This window comes from Aptenodytes forsteri, unplaced genomic scaffold (genome assembly GCF_000699145.1).
Source record: "Aptenodytes forsteri isolate BGI_AS27 unplaced genomic scaffold, ASM69914v1 Scaffold346, whole genome shotgun sequence".
NCBI classification, from domain to species: Eukaryota; Metazoa; Chordata; class Aves; order Sphenisciformes; family Spheniscidae; genus Aptenodytes; species Aptenodytes forsteri.
In genome coordinates this window covers 190,210-209,302 of record NW_008794078.1, presented here as the reverse complement: position 1 = coordinate 209,302, position 19,093 = coordinate 190,210, and the positions used below count along the sequence as shown (strand labels likewise).

General features: G+C 38.0%; 1 protein-coding gene across 4 annotated transcripts; it reads right to left on the bottom strand.

The window, feature by feature from the left end:
- Window positions 1-4,429: 4,429 nt before the first annotated feature.
- On the bottom strand, window positions 4,430-18,872 carry C1D (C1D nuclear receptor corepressor). Of its 4 annotated transcripts, none has more exons than XM_009290826.2 (6): window positions 18,654-18,871; window positions 11,921-11,973; window positions 9,793-9,939; window positions 8,376-8,442; window positions 7,857-7,912; window positions 4,430-4,994 (listed from the first exon to the last, which is right to left on the bottom strand). In XM_009290826.2, exons 3-6 carry the CDS (start codon window positions 9,937-9,939, stop codon window positions 4,818-4,820), a joined length of 447 nt encoding a protein of 148 aa, XP_009289101.1. In that variant the 5' UTR covers window positions 11,921-11,973; window positions 18,654-18,871; the 3' UTR covers window positions 4,430-4,817. The 4 variants fall into 4 exon arrangements, with proteins under 4 accessions (XP_009289101.1, XP_009289086.1, XP_009289094.1 ...); XM_009290811.1 differs by lacking the exon at window positions 18,654-18,871 and adding an exon at window positions 12,590-12,675 and having other exon boundaries at window positions 11,921-12,116; XM_009290819.2 differs by lacking the exon at window positions 18,654-18,871 and adding an exon at window positions 12,590-12,669.
- Between the last annotated feature and the right edge of the window lie 221 nt (window positions 18,873-19,093).

Here is a 19,093-nt window from a genome sequence, read left to right as displayed (position 1 = left end):
TTTTTATGGATAACTTGGCACATATCCCAGCTTGTAGTGATGTTAAACAGCGAAAGTTTTTTCTAGGTATGAGGGGTTTTTACAGTTACTTTCAGTAGAAGAGAATCTGCATGAATTGAGTCAAAAGTTCAGTGAGATCTTGCCAGAAGGAACCCTGTGCCACAGAATGCCATTTACACCAATATACCTCCATCTGTGTTTCCAGTTAAAGATTGGAGTTTGCTGGTCACGACTCCCGAAAGCCTTCCTGTGACCAACGGGTGATGGAAGCCTTAATCCAGGTAACCAAGGTCTCTTCTGCGGCTGCAGAACCAGGTCTTCATCAATCCCTGGGCAAAGTATGTAATTTACTATGGAAACCAGGATTTCCCTTTACATTTATAATGGTCCCAGTCCCACAGTTAAAAAGTGAATTTTGGTCTACCCTCTTAAATCCAAGAAAATTCTTAATCCTCAGAGAATTAAGTTTGTTTAACTTTTATCATTCCAGATAACTATGTTTTGAGGAGATTTCCAATGAAACTGCAACATTAATACTTTTTGACAAAGCTTCATGCTAGTATTGATTTTCAAGGCCAGGAAAAAATAGGATGACTTAATAAACCATCCACTCTTGAGGAGGCAGTTCTCCAAAAATAAAAATACTGAAGGAGTAGAAATAAGCACTAGTGATGTGTTGACTTCCCAACTCATGGCTAGCATGTATAAGGGTGGGAATTTAAGTTCTAGTAAGATTCCTCCTTTGTTTGCGGCCACAATAAACTCTCTGTCAGAGAGAGAGGTTTTCTAGGAGTAGATCTGCAGAAACTTTACACAGCTGGGAGAAGATGTAGTTTCTCAGATCAAAGATGCCCATTTTGTTATGGTAAAAATCTCTTAACGTGGCTGGGACAGTTGATGACATGGGATTTTTCTCCCTGCAATATTTTTTTGAGAAGCATAGGTGTGTGGGGAGGAAATCTTTCATTAGACATTTAAAGATGCATCTAAGAAAAAGATAATTCACTGACTGAAAAAACACTCAGTAGTGGGCCAGAAATCTACTAAAAAGTCCTGAGCCATTTGATAACTGAGTAATTTACTTTTCCTGTCCAACTGTAGCAGTTCAACAAAGCCACACTAATTCAAGGACCAAAGTCCTTGTGGACCAAGTGGAAAGTCTCCCATTGACTTTAAAGTCCCTACTATCCAATGACCTCCAAATTTTGCTCTGAAGCACAGAGCTTCCCGGATGCCCCCAGTGCTGTTTGCTATTTTAATGTAGCTATATAACACTAACGCTAGTGGGATTTAAAATCTTGAGTTGCATTCTAATTTCTCTTCTGAAGGTTTTTTTTTTTTGTAAGCTTGGAAAACTCCCCATGCAACCTCGTATCAAATTCTAGTCATAGCTGCTAACTTCACGTGCTCTTACCAACTTCATCACTTTCTTGGTGCAAAAACTAGAAAGCAAGAAAAGTTCCAGGAACAGGTAACACATTAAATGCATATATCAAAACACAATCTTTCACAAAATAAATACTATTTTCACTTTTAACTTAAAAACCTGAACACAAAACACTCTAATTTTCACATCAATTAGCTTCTAGTCCAACTACATATATATTTCTACCATAACTTAGAGTTTTACGTAATTTTGTCATTGCATTAGTTAAAAAACATTCTCAGAAATAGCAGTTTGGTTAGTGCTTCTCTTAGCTGGTATGTCTAACTAATATTAATTAACCCGCAATATATTTATAGCAAAATGAAGACACAGCAGGGAGGTGTCACACACACCTTAAATGTTCTCTTTAAATATCTTAAGTTCATTAATACTTTAATTCAGTGGTACTAATAACTTTTGCTATTACAATAGCAACTCTTTGCATTACATTGGCATTAACTAATGCAGAATTGGTATTTCTGCACCATATTCGGCGCACACAGAAATGAGAATAGAAGTCTCCCAGATGTTTTCCTTCCCTTTCAGGCCCTGTGGAACCACTCTACGAACTATGGCTCATACAGATATATGCACACAGCCACTGCAATAAATGTTCTTCTTGCCGGCCTCCCATTTTGAGGCAGGAAAGTCAGTATTTTTATTCCAATATTCATGTAGGTTTTCCAGGGAGGAACTTTCACTAACAATGTTCAGTCAAGTCATTTCATATTTGAGACCTCAGTAAAGTTAAATACCTATCCTGAAGTCTAGATGTTCCAAGAACGCTTCAGTGATATAACAAACACTTAGCATTCATGATCTTGTATTTCAAGCCTCTTTCTAATAGGGCTGTGAGTGAATAACAAGCACATGGTGACGCTTCTTAGTTTGTGGGGCATTTGTGTGGGTTGTTTTCTTTGTGTTAGAAAAGCCACAAATCCAGGCTGTGAACATCCTGAATGATACAAGCCTCAAAAACAGAAGTTTACAAAGTTGCATTTGTTACATCTGTTTAAACTGCCCTATCACAAATGCCAAATACCTGTATATAATTAATTATACCAGATGGACTTCTACCTCAGTAAGTCTTAGCTAAGAGCCTTGCATTATTCTTGTTTAAACATTTACCAATGAAACCTGTGTACTTTACTGGACACTGAATTATGATCTTTTTCAGAAATTATCCTTTTAAAACAAAAGGTATAATTGAAGATTAAGAGGAAAATCATGTAGTGGAAATGTCCTTCAATCCCCTTCTAATTAACAGCACCGTGCGTAAATACAAGCTGAGCTACTCATTTCCTCAAAACAATGCCTCTCAAAGTATGAGACGTTATCCCCCAGAAAATCTCTATATTAAAAGTGCTTCAGGCTTGTGCCACTTCAGACCACTTCTATCTTGTTGTCTTCCCAGTTAGTTCATAGGACACCTGGCCTTTTTTCTTTTTTTAAATTGATAGTTTTGAGATTAACATTTTGAACCTCATGCTTTGCACATGCAGACCTCTACATCCACACAAAGTCCAGAAATCTGTTTATAGTAGTCTACAGATATCATTTGCAGTATCACATTGAAAGGAGTACAAGACAGGACATACAGACTTCCAGATAAACTCTGTCCAAACTTACAGAGCACACTAAGAGAAGAACTGCTTTACGTGAGTATTACTGTCTTTGGTCAAGAGCACACTTGGGGTCTTTTGCATTTTTAACCTTAATCACACGAAAAAGGCTCCTGAGTCCAACAGCTCTCCTGTTTTACATAACCATGACATTAACCTGTAGAAATAAAGCATTGTCATTTTAGCTTTCAGCTGGAAGATGTTTATGGGCCTTTGACATACATACTCACATGAGCAGTCCTGTAGATTTGAAACAGCAAAGTTAGGTACCTACAGGAACATAGATACAAGCAAGTTCTCTTGTTAGTTGGATTGAAGGAATTGCTATTTATTCAAAGTTTATCATAAACAAAAATGTGTAAATTCATACCAGTCACTGAAAAAGTTTCTAGAGATATGCAACGATTATTTGAGTTTAATAAACTTGTCAATGTATTGAACTTTTACTTTCAAATATATATTTTTAGATAGTCAATGACAAGAGAACCTTCATTTTAGCACCTAATTCAATTTAGTCCATATTCTGCATTGCATGATGCAGTACAACTCCCTAAGGACAGTAACCATCCACTGTACATTATTCAGCTTGCAGTACTATAGGTATACTGGATTAATTTGTTCTTATCATTTAGTCTTTCACACTAACAATATTTCCCAACCAGTTTTGTAGACTGCTACCCAAACTGCATTTTGGTGAAGTGAATTGTTTATTTTTCCTTCATAAGTAGTTAGGTTACTGCTAATTGTTAAACAGTTTTTGGGCTGATAATTGAGTTTTGCTTTGCAGTGCATTGAAAAATGAACTAGTGAGGTTCTTCTGAAGAAACTAACACACCACCTCTCCTAAACGACTAAGCTTCACATTTTTAGGAAAACAAATAGACTGTCTGCAAAACAGAGCAGTAGTTTTTACTGCACCAGAGAATGCTTTCCCTGATGAAGATCTGAGAAATCGCAACGGATGACCACACTCCTACCGCCTCAGAGCACATTTCTCTCTCTCACAGTGTCAGCAGTAAGGGATGAGCACTGCAGCCAAAATTCCAATCAAGTTCCTGAATGTGCTGTTTCCTAATAGTTGTCCCCAGCCTGCTCCTTTTTTTGGGCCCTACAAATTGCCCTTTGGGGATATCTATTTTTTCCATTGACTAGACACAGTGGCTTAGAGTGGAATCCAGGCTGTTTGCTTGTGGCCCTTGAAGCTCGGTTTTCTCAGAGGCAATGGAAGTAAGAGAATATGGCATACGTTCAAGTTCAGAAGCTGAAAAGGAAACAGTTTAACACAGTGAATAAACCTTACAAAACTCTACAAATACAGCATTTCACACATTGATGTAATGAGAAAGTAAACATGGCTCTTGCATAAAGACCACAGACTGGATAGCATTGTTTGAGACTTTTTAATATTCAGGAGATTTAGTACATATAAAAAAGTGTCAATCATTCAGCAGTTAAAAAAAAAAAAGGAATTCTTAGGCATTATCAGCAAAACATCACTAGTATCTATTACCAGCAAGCATATGTCAGGTCATTGTTATTTGAATAATGAAATGTTACTTCTCTCACATCAAATGGCACTTTCAGATACATACATAATGTGATTACCTCAGTGACCAGTGTTCTGGACAAAATACAATCCTGTAAAATTCTTAAATATAACTTAATCAAGATGTTGCTATACAGCACCTCTGCAAGATGCATGCAGTATGCAAAACAAATTTTGAAATAAGTTCTAGGTGTCTCTAATTTATATAAGGGAACACAAAAATTTAGTCCATCTTTCTCTTTTTCCCTTTAGCAGGAGTTTTGGAGGTCTGTTCATTTTCAGTGTTTGGTTCCCAGAGTGCATTTCTTACAAATCTAGAAGCAGCTCCTTTATCAAGTTTGGATGCCTTTTTCTTGTCTGCTATTTCTTTGACCTTGTTCATGTATGTTCTTATTCTCTCCTAGGAAAAAAAAAAGGAAAAGTATATTTCACACCATTCTCCCAAGATTGCTGCTAAAATAAAATCAGTAAGTAAAAGCTCTCCACACTGTACATTTCTATAATACCTAGAAAAATAGCATCATTTAAATATATATACCAGGCTCTTTGCAAACTTGAGGCTTCTCCTTTAGCGGATTTTCCATCACAGGTACCTACCATACTAGTATTTGCATGACATCCACCATCATAGGAACATGAAGTCCAACAGAGATGAAGACTCTGCATCTAATTAACAGTGAGATGAGAATTGTTCTTGCAAGAAAAGTTAGAAAACAAAATATGGAACTCAATTTGGAGTTTGGCCTACATAAAGATGGTAAAATAATATTTAGATATTTGACATATTTATAGGTGAATTACACTGTCTGACTACTGTCTACAAAAAAAAAAAAAAAAAAAAAAAAAAAAATTCAGCATGTCCAAGCAAAGCCAAAAAGCATCTTACACAAAATCAAAGGTATTACAAGCATTACACATGCAACTACACAGAAGTCTTGTGGTTAAGATCCTGAAATGGTCAAGGAGGCTTATCAATGAACCTATTTAAGGCAGCCTGATGAATTTCCAACTGTACCAGAGGCTCCTTTTATGACCATAAATAACAAAAAACCCCTGTTTCCACTGCCATTCCATAAAGCAAGGGGATACTTTTCTTGCCATCTTAGCCTACCATAGTCATTTAGTGTCTAGAGCTTTTTTTGAACAAAGCATGGCTTGGATTCAGCCCCACCTAAGTATTCCCTCCCACCTTAACAATCTCATTTATGTGCCTACTCATCCTCATCTACTTCTGCAATCAATAAAGAAAATTACTTTGAGAGGGTAACTAAACCCCTCTAAGATGGGAATCACCCTGTTAAGTCCCTGCTTCTCTTCACTGACTAGAGAGGACACTTACAGCAATTCTGTAAAATATGTAAAAGTTTGGTTGATAGATTTCACGTGTACATATTTAGCCTAATATGGCCTTCAACTCTAGGGTGTTACTGTAATACAAACAACAGTAACACACACACACATATATATAATGCTCTACCTAATACCCAAATGATAAATGTGGATTAACAGAATTTATGGATACTGCTAAGTAAATAAATGTTGATATTATGTAACCCACACATTTCTCACACAGCCATTGACAGCTTTTTGAATCTGGAACAAAAGTTATGAGACCTACACTACTGAACTGATTTTCAATTCTTCAGCGACCATTATAAGCAACTGATTTGTCAAAAAGTTGGCCACTCTTTCCATATCAAAAGCATAGCTTTAATGAGGAGAGCTTTACAGGGTCTGAAATCATGATAGACTGTAATATTTCTTTGGTGACTGAGATGGCTAATGAGAACAGATGGCAAACCTACAGGTATCAGCATGGGAAAAAGGAGCTGACAAATGTCAACATGACAAAAGAAATGAACTCTGATAGCTTGAATGTGAGTTTTATTAATACAATTTGAATCCCCGTGAATTCCCTGTATGTACACAAGGAGAGCAATTCTAAAAACAAAACAATCGCGACAAAGTCTTTTTTTATTCCCTTTCCACACGAATAAGAACATCACAATGCTCTTGGAAGGAAGGAATGTGCATTCATTCACCTTGATACTTGTAAAACGCAAAGAGAACTGGATAAGAATCTAGCCTATGATAATTTACTCATTCTTCAGAGTTAAAATGACTGGCAATTATGAAGTAAAATACCAGCATAAAACATCCACAGCATTAGAGATAAAATTTATTTTTTAGTATCACTAAATTAACACAATATTCAGACACTATATAATACAGGAGGAACAAGAAACTGACTGAAAGCTCATGAAATACTAACTGATCCATTTTTTAATATGATACAGTCTAGACTACTGAAAACCTCACAAAATTAAAAATAGAAGTATTCTTGTTACTCAGGCTAGCTTTCGACATTTTTCAGTCCTATCTTCCATTCCGCTGGTTATGTAAGGATTACATTTAAGCTAAGTATTTTATGATTGCCCAGATTTAATATTTTCATTTATACAGGAATTAAAATGGGTAACTGTAAGTTTTGATTTCTATTTTGTCTTCAGGCTAAATGATTTGATTTTTTAAGTCAGCAGAATTTTCAAGATAGCTGGCCTTCTATACTGTAGTCATGCATCTAAATGGAATATAAAGACAAACCCAGAAGATTTATTATAGGTTGTAAATATGTCACTAATGCAGAATTACTGGACAATACACATACAACTGGTGCCAAAAAAGCTTTTAGCTTTGTTGCTGAACTGGATTCTTTAGTGCTGAGAAAATGAATTAATGGAGGACCTGGAAGGGGGAGGGGGGGCTCTTTCCCGTCTTCGCTAGTAAATCAACCACACTATAGAGTCATACAAAAGTAAAAGGCAGCCTCAGAGATTAACATGTTTCCAAGTATTTATAAGGAAAAAAATGCCATACTGGAAGTTATAAATTATTATCAGACATGTAACATTTTTCCATTTAACAGATACAAGTGTAAAGCTGCTCTGTTCAGAATCTAGTTCTCAAAGGTAGAGAAAAGAAAAGATAAGACGACACCATTCATCTTCTTATTCTTTTCTAATTTCAGTGGACTCCACAACTTTGCTTTAAACAGTACTGTTTGGAACTAAAAATACTACTTTCTTAATTTAGAAAGCCCAGCAGGGCATATTAACAGTTATGTAACACCATGTAGCATATGCGTGCTATTATGGCAACATACCAATTTTAAACGTAGATATAAACATTTTTTTTACTTCTATATAAGTTAACTGTCCTGGGCAAGTTAGATATTGCAGTGCATGCAGTATAAGAATCTTACCAGTTCTTGTTTCACTGGATGTTCCTTTGGATTGATTCCCTGAGTAGCCAAGTATACTACAAGAAAAAAACATGTTTTTTTTGAAACTGAAGGCTGTCATGACTGAGGACCCAATCAATCAGTCACATAGGAAAACTGTAGTTTCCACATAAAACCATTAATAAGAATTGGAGTTAATTATGTTGTTAAGTATCTGACAAACTATTATCATCAAATATTGCAGCTAAAAAAAAAAATCTAACACGGTTAAACTTTCTGTCCTTAAAAGGACAGAAAAGGTTGCCACGAAAAAACAGAAACATCCCAAATATGTGCAAAGTCAGCTTTTGTAAATACCAATTTTTGATTTGGAGTTTCAACATCATTTATCCTACGGATGGCAATAATTTGGGTCCTCAGGGTAATTACAAGTTTCTAATTATTTGGCTATGAAATATGATTATTTAACGTTTGCAGCTGTCTAGAAGGTGTTCAAACGGCAATCATAAATACTACTTTTTCCTCCTACCACATACTTACCCCAGAACATTGAATTTAACGTGTACACTGAAACCAAATCCATCTTTGCTTGCTCAAGAGGCTCTAACTAGAATGAAAAAAAACCACCACATTTGCATGTTTTTAAGCAAGATGTGCACAGATTTTACTAATATGCACATTTTATAATTGTGAATGTATTCATAAAAAAATACACACTGAATGAGCACATTTTTGCACCACAAGTTCACTGAGACCATGTCTATGCCTATTTCCGTGCCATCCCAGAACCATTCTCTCTTCTGCAAGTATTCATGTCATCTTCCCAGTCTGATGTTAAATGCCACAGTCCTATATGGCCAAAAGCACAAAAATCTCTTGACATGTAGCTCTTAAGACTGCTGTTCCCATAGTCAGAAATAAGTCCCTATTTTCCTACAGACACTTAATTCAAAATAGTTGTTGCTATCAATGGAAGAAAAAAAAAGTCTTAAGATTGCTGAAGCTCAAATGTGAATATAGTATGCTACAGACAATCAATGAACATTAACACTACACGTGGTAGACTGTGTGTTCATCACATGCTGGAATACTTAGGCTGTAAAACAAAGGAAGAATAAAGGTAATGAGGGTTTTTTTTCCTCGACTGTCAAAGTCAATTTATTATTTTAGTCCTACAGGATTTCCAGAAACTCCGGTAACATCATTGTACAGCTCACTAGTTCTAACATGGATACTGTCAAAAGATCAGTGTTGTCAAGACTGTTTTCTTCATAATTTATTTGCGTTAGAAATCCTCAGAGGATAAAGAAGTTCCCTCATGTGCTGGCTTTTTCTTGCCCTAAAGAAAGAAATTACATGTTAGGCTTTAAATGTTAAAAGATAGAGAGGCTTGTATGAAGTCTTCAGGCAGTACCTTGCCCTGTCTTTATGCCCTGAAAAAACCCACATTTTACAGACTTGTGCTTATAACATAGCTAGAGGAGGCAGCTCAGTTTTTCAAGCACCAGGTTCTGCAAGTCTAGACTTCTAGAATCAGATCAATTCTCACTGCTGTCAATTCACCTTTACATCCTTCTGGGTATACCAAGTTCCATTAAGTTTGTTGTGAAAAGGTCTCAGACAAAAATGTGAATGACCTCTCCGTTATGAAAGAGCACTCGGCATGCACTTTGAGGAAGGTCAGGAATAAGCTAGAATGTTGTCTACATAAATGACTCACTGGTAGGATCATTACTTTTCAGCTTGGAAGAGCATATATTTCATTGTTTAGTTTGTAAGACTGTCTGGATATCTTGGAAATGTAAGAATTCCAAATATTAGCTATCAAGGGTAGGAAGCGTTGTATTTGTTATTTCTCTGTGCAGTGGCTAGCCTAACAGACCCTTTTATTTCAGTTCAGATTCCCAGGTATTCTTGTATTAATAACAAAAAGGTTGTCAAAAGGAAGATTATTTACCTTTTGGAGAAGCTCGCTCCTGGAAACTGACATCATTGTCTTCAGCATCTCATCTACAGAACCAAGAGATTTTTCAAAGGCTGCAAGATAATCGTGAATTTCAGTGGGGTATTCTTCCGTATTAATATCATCTTCTGACATTTCCATCTGGAAAGAGGAAACAAAAGTAATAATCCTTTTCGTTAAGTCCCTACAGAGTCAAAAGACTGTATTTTACAATACAAAGTATTAGCATTCATTCATTATACATTATAAGAAATGCCTGCTTCTTTAGAGTTCTAGCAGGTAATGTCAGTAGTGACAAAGTTAAAGGTCCTATAATTTCAGGGATGTCTCCTACCTGCTGTGCAAAATGGCATGAAGGAGCATTACAAATGACGTGGCTGTAGTACCTATTCTTGTAACAGTCCCAAACCAGTATTTAGCTTTTATGGTCTGTGATAGAAAGAAATTATTTGCTTGTTTAAAAGAAGTGCTCTATAAATCACAGTATATAAAGAGCTACACCAAGCAACAGGCAGGACAGTAAAAAAAAAAACAAAACAAAACAAAAAAAAACCACCAAAAAAACAGGGATATGGCTTCAGCCTGTCTTAGAAACAGACGTTACTTCAGCTTTAAAGTGGTTATGCAGCACCAGTTATGTCAGGGTCAGTTACATCTTCCAATGCTAAATTTAGGAGTTGGTCCAAGAAATTCTTCTTGTGGACCCTGTATCCAGTTTTCTGAATTCTCTATGGGATATTATAATCTGCGATATAACTCTAACAAAGCTGAGTTGATTTTGGGATTTCAGAATACTCTGGAGATCTTGTAGACGCATCTATGCATAGCAACTGTGAGATAAGCAAAGATGTGAAAAATCCCAAAGCACTCCTTTTTTGATCCCAGCATTCATGGTAACATGGTATGGCTACTGCCAAGCCATCTGGCTGCTGGCTTACAATCGATATCTTTAATTCCTCTCAAATCATAAATCACATATTCTCTTGGGCAGTTAATGTTACTTAGAGCTATGTTACTTTCTACAACTTCTACTGATTGAGCAACAATTTTTTGAACATTATAAGGAAAGAGAGGAAGAAATATATAATTTTCCTGCCCATTTGGTGAGCTGCATCAAGAGTAGTGGGAGCACCTGGATCACTACAGTCCTTCCTACTTAGGATCACTGTGATGATCCCACTACCCAGCTGCTGAGTACAGAGGGCAGGAACACAAGTTGGAGAAACTGCACTTTGAAAATTTGATCTATGAACACCAAGCCATACAGCCAGTGCAAACAGCAAGGAAACAGCAAACAGCTGTCACATCACTGGAGTTTGTTTTAGATAAAGATTTGATCTTTCCCTCTTCCTGGCAAGAGCGTGGTATGTGTAGAGAGGTTTCTTTTTATTTATATTGTCTCCTGGAGGTCAAACAGGAGGAAGATTGAAAGGAAAAACAGTGTGGAGCTACTCAAGCTTGTCTGCAACTCCAGTTTTAACCGCACCAGCGTGATTCCAGAAATATGATCAGCCAGTTAACAAGCCCAGTTTCACTGCTGTTGTTTGCATAGTTTAGAATTATAATCCTATTCAGCTGCATGACTTTTCATCCTGGTCAGAGCTCTTTTTCAGATTGAGTACAGAATCACAATGCTAACCATAACATGTTGAAGGTCCCCTCCCTACCCCAGCATGTAACTCACACATGTAAATACTGTTTCAGTCAGCTGCAGCAGACCTAAGAAAGCAAGCTGAGCTGGGCCTACAAGATGCTGCCAACAGAAAGGCAAGATACCAATACAATTATTTCTGCCATTTATGATAGTATTGTTTGTGTTTCTTTCTGTCCTGGCCATCTGCATTATAATCACCCTTGTTAGGCTGATTAAAAAAGTCCAGAAACACTGTTTGTTGTTAACTTTTAGTCATATAATACAGCACAAAAAATACTCAAAGCTACAGAAGAAACATCTTCCCAGCTGTTAATACAGTTAAGCCTAAGTTAGAAGGTATCTGTCAGTACACATTTACACATACAGGGAGAGAGGTGTAATCCAATCCAACAATCATCTACAGAGCTTACCATCACTACAATACTTAATCTACTATGGTCTTAATTTGATAGACATGCATGAACATACCGATAAATTCCAACTTTTCTCTCGCTCTTTATCAGGGCATCCAGCACCAGCAACTGCAGGAAAAAAACCCACCAACAAACTCCTGTAGCAGGAATGTGTTACCAATCAAAACTAACTTGAGCTATTTTACAGCAGTTGCAAGGATAAACAGTCACTAGAGCATATACGATATTCTTTCCAATATCCCAAGCTAGACCTAAAGAATGAGACAGAGAAAGAATAGGAAGATAGAAGGAAAGATAACAGATACAGTCCAAAATGTATTTTTTCTATGATTGCTGTCTCATGAACCAGAAAGAATTGCTTGCCCTCGTCTCACAATGTACTTGACACTGTCAATTAGCAAGGAAAGGGGAAAAATGCATCAGCCTTCAATGGAACAAGGCTGCACATTAGCCTGTGTATAGTATCCTTCATTGATAAATCCACTCCCTCTGCCCAGGGAGAGGGAAGAATTTGTTGAACTTGTGTTTTCTGTCCATTTCAACAGGAACAAGCAAGTTCCTATTCCTGCTGCGTAGGGACCTCTCTCTTTTCATTAGACTGTTGTTTCAGCATTACTAATCTCTAAGCAGGGTATGTTACAGTGTTGGCACATGCCAACAGTAAGGCAGCAGTCAACAGCCTAAAATAGTTTTGATAACATTAAATCAACAAGAGCAAACTTACACTACATTAGAAAACGTGTACACCGGAAACTCCATAAAACTGTGTCTGCCAAAATCAACACACAGACTGCACAGTCACACCTGCAGAATGACAAAGCCAAGGATGGGAGGAAGTAAGACCACATCAGTGATTCTCTAAACATACCTAAAGGCTATACTACCCTCAATAGTTATGTTTCAGTTATTAAACCACAAACAAAATTTTCCTCAAATTTACAAGTTTTTCTCTATATATTTTGAACAAGCAGAAATTTAATTAAGTTCCTGAAGTTGATGTTTACTACACAGGTTTTCTCTGTTGGATTTGCTGACTTTCAACCAAATTTTATTTGGCACAGAGATTCTGCTTAAAAAAATTAAGGACAGTACAAATATTCAGGTAAGAGAAGTTACGAAAAATACTTGCTGGGTAAGCGTGTGAACAATGGTGAACTCTGAGGGAAATAAGGATAAGACAGCATTTTCATTGTCAAGTAGTAACACTTATGATGCAGAACACGTAATCTGTGGTTGTGTGCATGATGATAATACTTTATAAGATCTTTAATTTTGAGAATGCAAAGGAAAGTTCACAACCCATAAACATAAAATAGAAAAGGCCTACTTTGATTAAGGTCACTGAGGCAAACAAATAGTGATGAAAAATGTGGTATGACTTCATAACATCATTCTACCAGAAACAACTTTCCCTTTTAACCCTGAGCTCAATTACTGCCGTGTAGTTTTTGGGAAAACAGCATAAAAGAAAAATATATTTGAGGAAGAAAGGACTTTAAATCACAAAAGTAAACCATTTTCATGAGAAAACTTATTCATTGCATTTAAGTCTGATCAAAAATTGTCTTATAAAATGAGTTTCCACAGGTGGAAAATTTCTGAATATTCTGAAATTTCTGAAAAATTCAGAATAAATTCTCGTTTCTTCAGAAGCATAACTACATTTACGTAAACTTCTGCTTAGAAAACAACACCTTGTTTTCTCTCCAGTCAACATAGTATAAATCAGAGCAAGTAATACGCTCAACCTGCAAAAAGGGAAGGGAGGGAAATATCAGACATTATGAACCACAGAAAAGACACAAATATGAAAAGGAGAAAGCAAGAGAAAATACGTCCTCTTCTGCAAACTGTATAAAAAAGACTATAAACGGGTGACAATCAGAAGCAGTTTGCCGTAGTGCTAATGTGGCTATTGATCTAAGATGCAACTGTTAAATACTGTATTAAGGAAGTTTAAATAAAAACAAACAAAATACAGATGATTGTGAACAATACAGCTAACAAAATGGTCCATTTATCTTTCAAGAGAATGAAGAGAAGTAGTCTGCAGACTCCTTTCAAGAAAAGCACACCCGTGACTGGCTTACAAAGGTAAGAACAGGAAAAAGGGAAACTGCAGACAATTTGCAGGTGGCTTTTTTGAATAATCTTTGAATATATCTGGTGTTTTAAGACAAACCTTAGAAAGTAATTGCCATCTGGCTTAAAAAGCAAAACCAAATCTCCCTTCCTGCCCACCCCCACAGCAAAACTGTATCTGTCATACCGAAAGAGAGAAAACTCTGATTAGGCCCTGGGTACCTCTATGAGAGATTTTGCTGAAGATGTGTGGTGAAAGTAATGGAAGCTACACGCATATATCAACGTGGCAGTAGGAACCCCCAAAGACAGAATTAAAAACTGCTTAGTGTCATGCACATGGCTTTCAAATGGAGTTAAAACTGCCAAGTTCAGGATAAAAATGGTGTACTTCAAATATTTTGTAACAGGCAAACAGAAGACACAAAAGTAATTCAGCATCCTTCATTCTGCTTAATATTGCAACTCACTTCACACTTCATGTTAATTCTTAACCTGTTTCTTAAGCACTAGAAGGCCTCGTCTTCATGCTGAGCTCAGATCTTTTATTTTTTCAGAATATTCATTTAACAAAAATCAGATTAGACTTTCCTCCTTTTCATGGATATGTACAGATTATATAAAGAAAACCAAAACAAACCCCAATCTTTTTGGTCAGGGCATATAAAAATGCTCTCAAATTCAAAACAAATGCATTAGCAACATCAATATGACAAACCACCTCTGTCAGCTCCTAAAAACTGACAACTGTCCTCCCTCTCCGAGTTCTGACTCACAATCTGCAGTGAATGTGGCTGATCTGCAAGCACAGCAGAGGTGTCCCTTCTGCTCTAACGCTGTAGTTCACTGCTGTGTCTATGGGATAACAGAGGAACAAGAATCTTAAATTTAAAGCTACCAGAGATCATGACTAAGTTCTTTGACCACAAACCTCTTTTGGGCAGAGAAATCCATTTTATTCCATGTTTGCAAAGCTCTAAGTACGATAGGCTCTAATCCGTGACACAGATTCCTCAGCATTATTGCTGCATAATAAATAATTAGTTGCCCGCTAGTCATCACTGTGTCCACAGATCTGTTCTGCTACTAAAGGCTTTCAAGCCAGCTTGGGGCAGCTGGAGAGCACATCTAGTACAATCAGTCAGAGCGCTCTTGCAACGCCAACTCACAATCTTGTTTGCAAGAAAGATTTCCATTGCAAAAGTAATTATGCCTACCATGAAATACCAAGTATGCACCAATGGGCTTATCTTGATCCCCTTAAAAATATCCCAACTGAAGCCATGGTAGTTATCCAATGCATTCTTTGCACAATACTACAAATGGGCAACAGCCAAGCAATCATTTTTAACCCTGCCTTCAAAGCTAGGTTCCAGTCGCATCCCAGCGTACGCAGAAGAACCCTATGAAACAGCTCACAGCCATCAGGCTCTTGTTGATGCCACTGAGATAAAGTCTCTTCAGCCTCAGAGGATTTGCAAAGTTTATTCTGTTCTGTCTTAAAAGACGACTAAAATTTAAAGGGAGGTAATAGTATTTTTGAGGCTCACTTATGCTTCAGCCCATGGGGAATATCACATGAGAAAACAGGTATCTCAGCTTGGCTTAAACAACTCTCATTCACTGCAGCCCCATCTATATCCACACAAACCAACTGTGATGTAAACCTTCAACTCAATCTGCATGATTTGTAAAACATTTTTATTCTCTGTAATCAGCTGTCCTAGATTCCACATCTTTGATGACATAGTCGTTTCCTCTTCTGAACAAATCCAATATACCCTGGCTCTTGTTCAGCTCCAACCTGTCGGTACACCCTTCAGTAAGTACAATGATAAAACCAGCTTTCTTTAGGTATGTCCAGGACACTTCTTGGTGAGAGGTTGTCATAAAAGCCCTCACACTCAGACTATGCTACCACAGCTCAGTTCAAGACTGGGGCTTTAAACTGATGTTAAATTTGTACGTCTAAACTGGTCTTTAAAACATATACTTTTGGTTGCACTGAACCTAGCAAGAACTTCTTGTACAGCAAAATACTGTCTCCTTGCATAAAACACTTTACACATAATCAGAGTGGATGAAACTCAAGAGTGGATATCTGTATTCTAGTGGGTTTTTGTTCGTGACAGCAATCAATACTGACTATTTCTGTCCTATCAAATTTACAGTGAACAGGAAATAACCTGCCTCCACTCTATAGCTCCTGTATGCTCTAAACCATGGAGTTTACTACCTCTTCTAAAATTTGCTGCCACTCTCCACTGGTATCAGCACCATGAATATCCAGAATTAAAGCCAAGGAGTTTTTTAATCCTTTTAAACTGCTGACCTCCTTTGTTTCCTTTAGCCACTAGTTCCACAATGTGTGAAAAAGTACTTCCTTTTATCAGAATTCCATTTCCTGTATTTGCACTTCATGCAGTACCTTTCTCTACTGTTTAGAACAGCGACCCCAATCTATTTTTGGCTGTTCATTATTTGACTGTGCTAACAAGATTCTGTTCAACTATTAGAAGCATATTTACCCAGTTTTTGGTTGAACATAATGCAGTAACTGTAGAATTTTGTGTTCTAAGCATCAGTCTTATTGATGCAGGAGAAAAGCAGGGAAAATCTTTTCTACCTATCCCCTAAAATAGAATTTAACAGCTGATAACCTGACAAAAAGGAGACCAACTACTATAAGCAAAGAAAAGGGATGCGCAAAATCACAGAAATGAGGGAACAATAGGGAAAGCTCATTTGGGGACACGGAGTTTTCCCAGGGATTGAAATAGATTAAATAAAACATTGTAGGACGGAGATTATAGGAGAGATGCACTCTGGCCTGTCACAGGAAGAAAGGGCATGGCAGTAACCACAGCCTGACGCAGAAGGGAGAACAAAGAACCAGGAGAACAGAGGAAGATGGGAAAAAGGAACCCAAGCAATTTCCCAGCACAGAAAAATTGAGCTTATACAGAACAGCATGCACAGGGAACACTGCCAGCAGAATGCCTCAAAGCAAGCCTGCATGCAGAATGGAGAAAAGCAAATAGTTACAGTGAACAAAGAGAGCTCAGACAAAGGTAATAAAGTCTGTAACCGCAAAGGTTTAATAGTCTGTTATCACATCTCCTTGGCATCATCTCTAAGGTTAACAATGTCAAGCTTCGCTCTCATTGTTACCCCTTGATCAGTCACCTTTGTTTCTTCTTTCTGTGCTGCCTTTTCCAGCTCTGGTTCTGCAGCGTCTACCTGGAGCTGTGGTGACCAGTACCATTCCAGTGCTCTCTTTATTTATTTAAAGGAATTGATGTTTTTCTCAGTTCACCCCTCCATTCCATACACATCCAACAATTTTCTACTACAGCCATTAAAAACAAACAAACAAACAATCTGTACTAAATGCTGGCAGTTCATATGAAAAGTAGACCAACTGTGAACAGATGAAGAATTGATTCTAAAAATCTTAAACCATTTCAAAGAGAAATGTGCTTATCAGAAAGGTTTGTGTGATTTCTGCACCGCATTTCTGATAGGAAACCTGAGAACTCTAGCAAGCGCTTTCAAGTTTCTCATGTTATGGGGTATAGCCTTGTGTTAAGTGCTTTCTGATTTCTTTAGCAAGGGTCATACTGCCACAGGATTAGCAATATCCAAGTATTTTAGATGGGAAGCCTTTTTTCATATTTTTAAAACTAAGAAATGTGTCAGACACCTTTCAATTTTGATTTATTTTACAATTGATTCTTTCCATTTTTGTTTGTCTCAAAAATGAGGCCTTTTAATTAGCATAATCTGAAGTTTAATTTGCAAGTCAAAGTCCGTTATTAAATTGCTAGCAGCAACTAAGCTTGCAGTCAGAGAGCTGTGACAAAGTGTAAGGAAGGGGACATCTTCACCTTTGCAGCACATGAGAGAACCTTAACAAGATCTACTTTATTACAAAGTACTTGAGCTGAGTAATTTTAAGTATCACCTGCCTTTCTGTTAAGGGAAAAGAGTGCTGCTTAACTATTTTAACCGTGGCCTGTACGTGCAAACTGTATCTTCTCTTTGAAAAACACACTCTTCTTACAACAATTACCACATTGTCAAGGCTCCTCGAGTTGCAACACTATTTTACTGACTTTTAATAGGAATGTAACCATTTACTGCCTACAGTACAACCTTCCTAGGTACAACCATCCTCAAGGCATGATGCCAGCTGAAAAGCCTATAGTCTATATTCTCTTTCTCATGGGTAATTAAACAAGTCATACATTAAACTGTGTTTATGCTCACTAACAGAATCGGTACCGCACACAACTTGACCCTCAGTTCTGGGAAGTTATGGAGGAGTGCCCACACATTTGGGACAGTGCAAACAGAACAACTTGGACTGTTTAACATTGACTTACAGCTCCCCTGGAAGCCTAGTTTAGCTCTCAGACCACGCACAGGTTCCTTGATCACATGCATACCAGGTGAAGTAGATATGAGTGCAAACCGAGGCTTTCCCAACAGTTTATAACCAAAATCTCCTGTTCTCCTGTTCTAACACGTCTTCGTGAGAGATGAAACACCTTACCGATCCTTTAGAGACATAAAATGGGATGTTAGCATCTGACCCGACTTCCCGAATGCATTCGGTCACAAGATTTCCTAAAGGAGCTGGGTGTACCCTTGAAGACCCACACAGGACCGCTGCTTACAGCACACCGCCGTGGTTTGACACTAACCTTTTCTGACAACCTCACTCCCGCGTCTCTTCTCAACAGACTGAAAACCTAGGGGGTCGAGACAGCCCACTCGTGAACAGCCATCGGAGGCCCTGACTCCCGACAGCACACTTCCCTTTCTTCAAACGCCTCCGAAAAACCCTAGAACCACAGGAAGCGATCTGACTGCGTTCCTAAGTCCTGCCCCAACGACAGACCTTCACTTCCGTGCCTCAGGCCCAGCGCCGGCCCGGCCCCCCGGGGGGCGGGGGAGGGCGGCGAGGGGGAGGGGCCTCCACCGGCGCGCAGCGGTGAGCCAGGGGCCAGGGCCGTTGGGCGGGAGGGGCGGGCGTTGCCACACCCGGGTTCCCCGGGTCCGGGGTCCGGGCAGGTAACCGCTTTACGTACGCTCACACGCCCCTGCCCGTACTGTCACCGCGCACCGCGGGCCGCCGGAATAG

Excerpts from the sequence above, each read along its gene's own strand:
- C1D (XM_009290834.2), bottom strand. The coding sequence starts at position 9,939 with ATGGAAATGTCAGAAGATGATATTAATACGGAAGAATACCCCACTGAA. Across the intron at positions 8,443-9,792 it reads GGAGCGAGCTTCTCCAAAAG|TTAGAGCCTCTTGAGCAAGC; the intron begins GTAAATAATCTT and ends TTTTCATTCTAG. Across the intron at positions 7,913-8,375 it reads GTTAAATTCAATGTTCTGGG|TATACTTGGCTACTCAGGGA; the intron begins GTAAGTATGTGG and ends TTTTTCTTGTAG.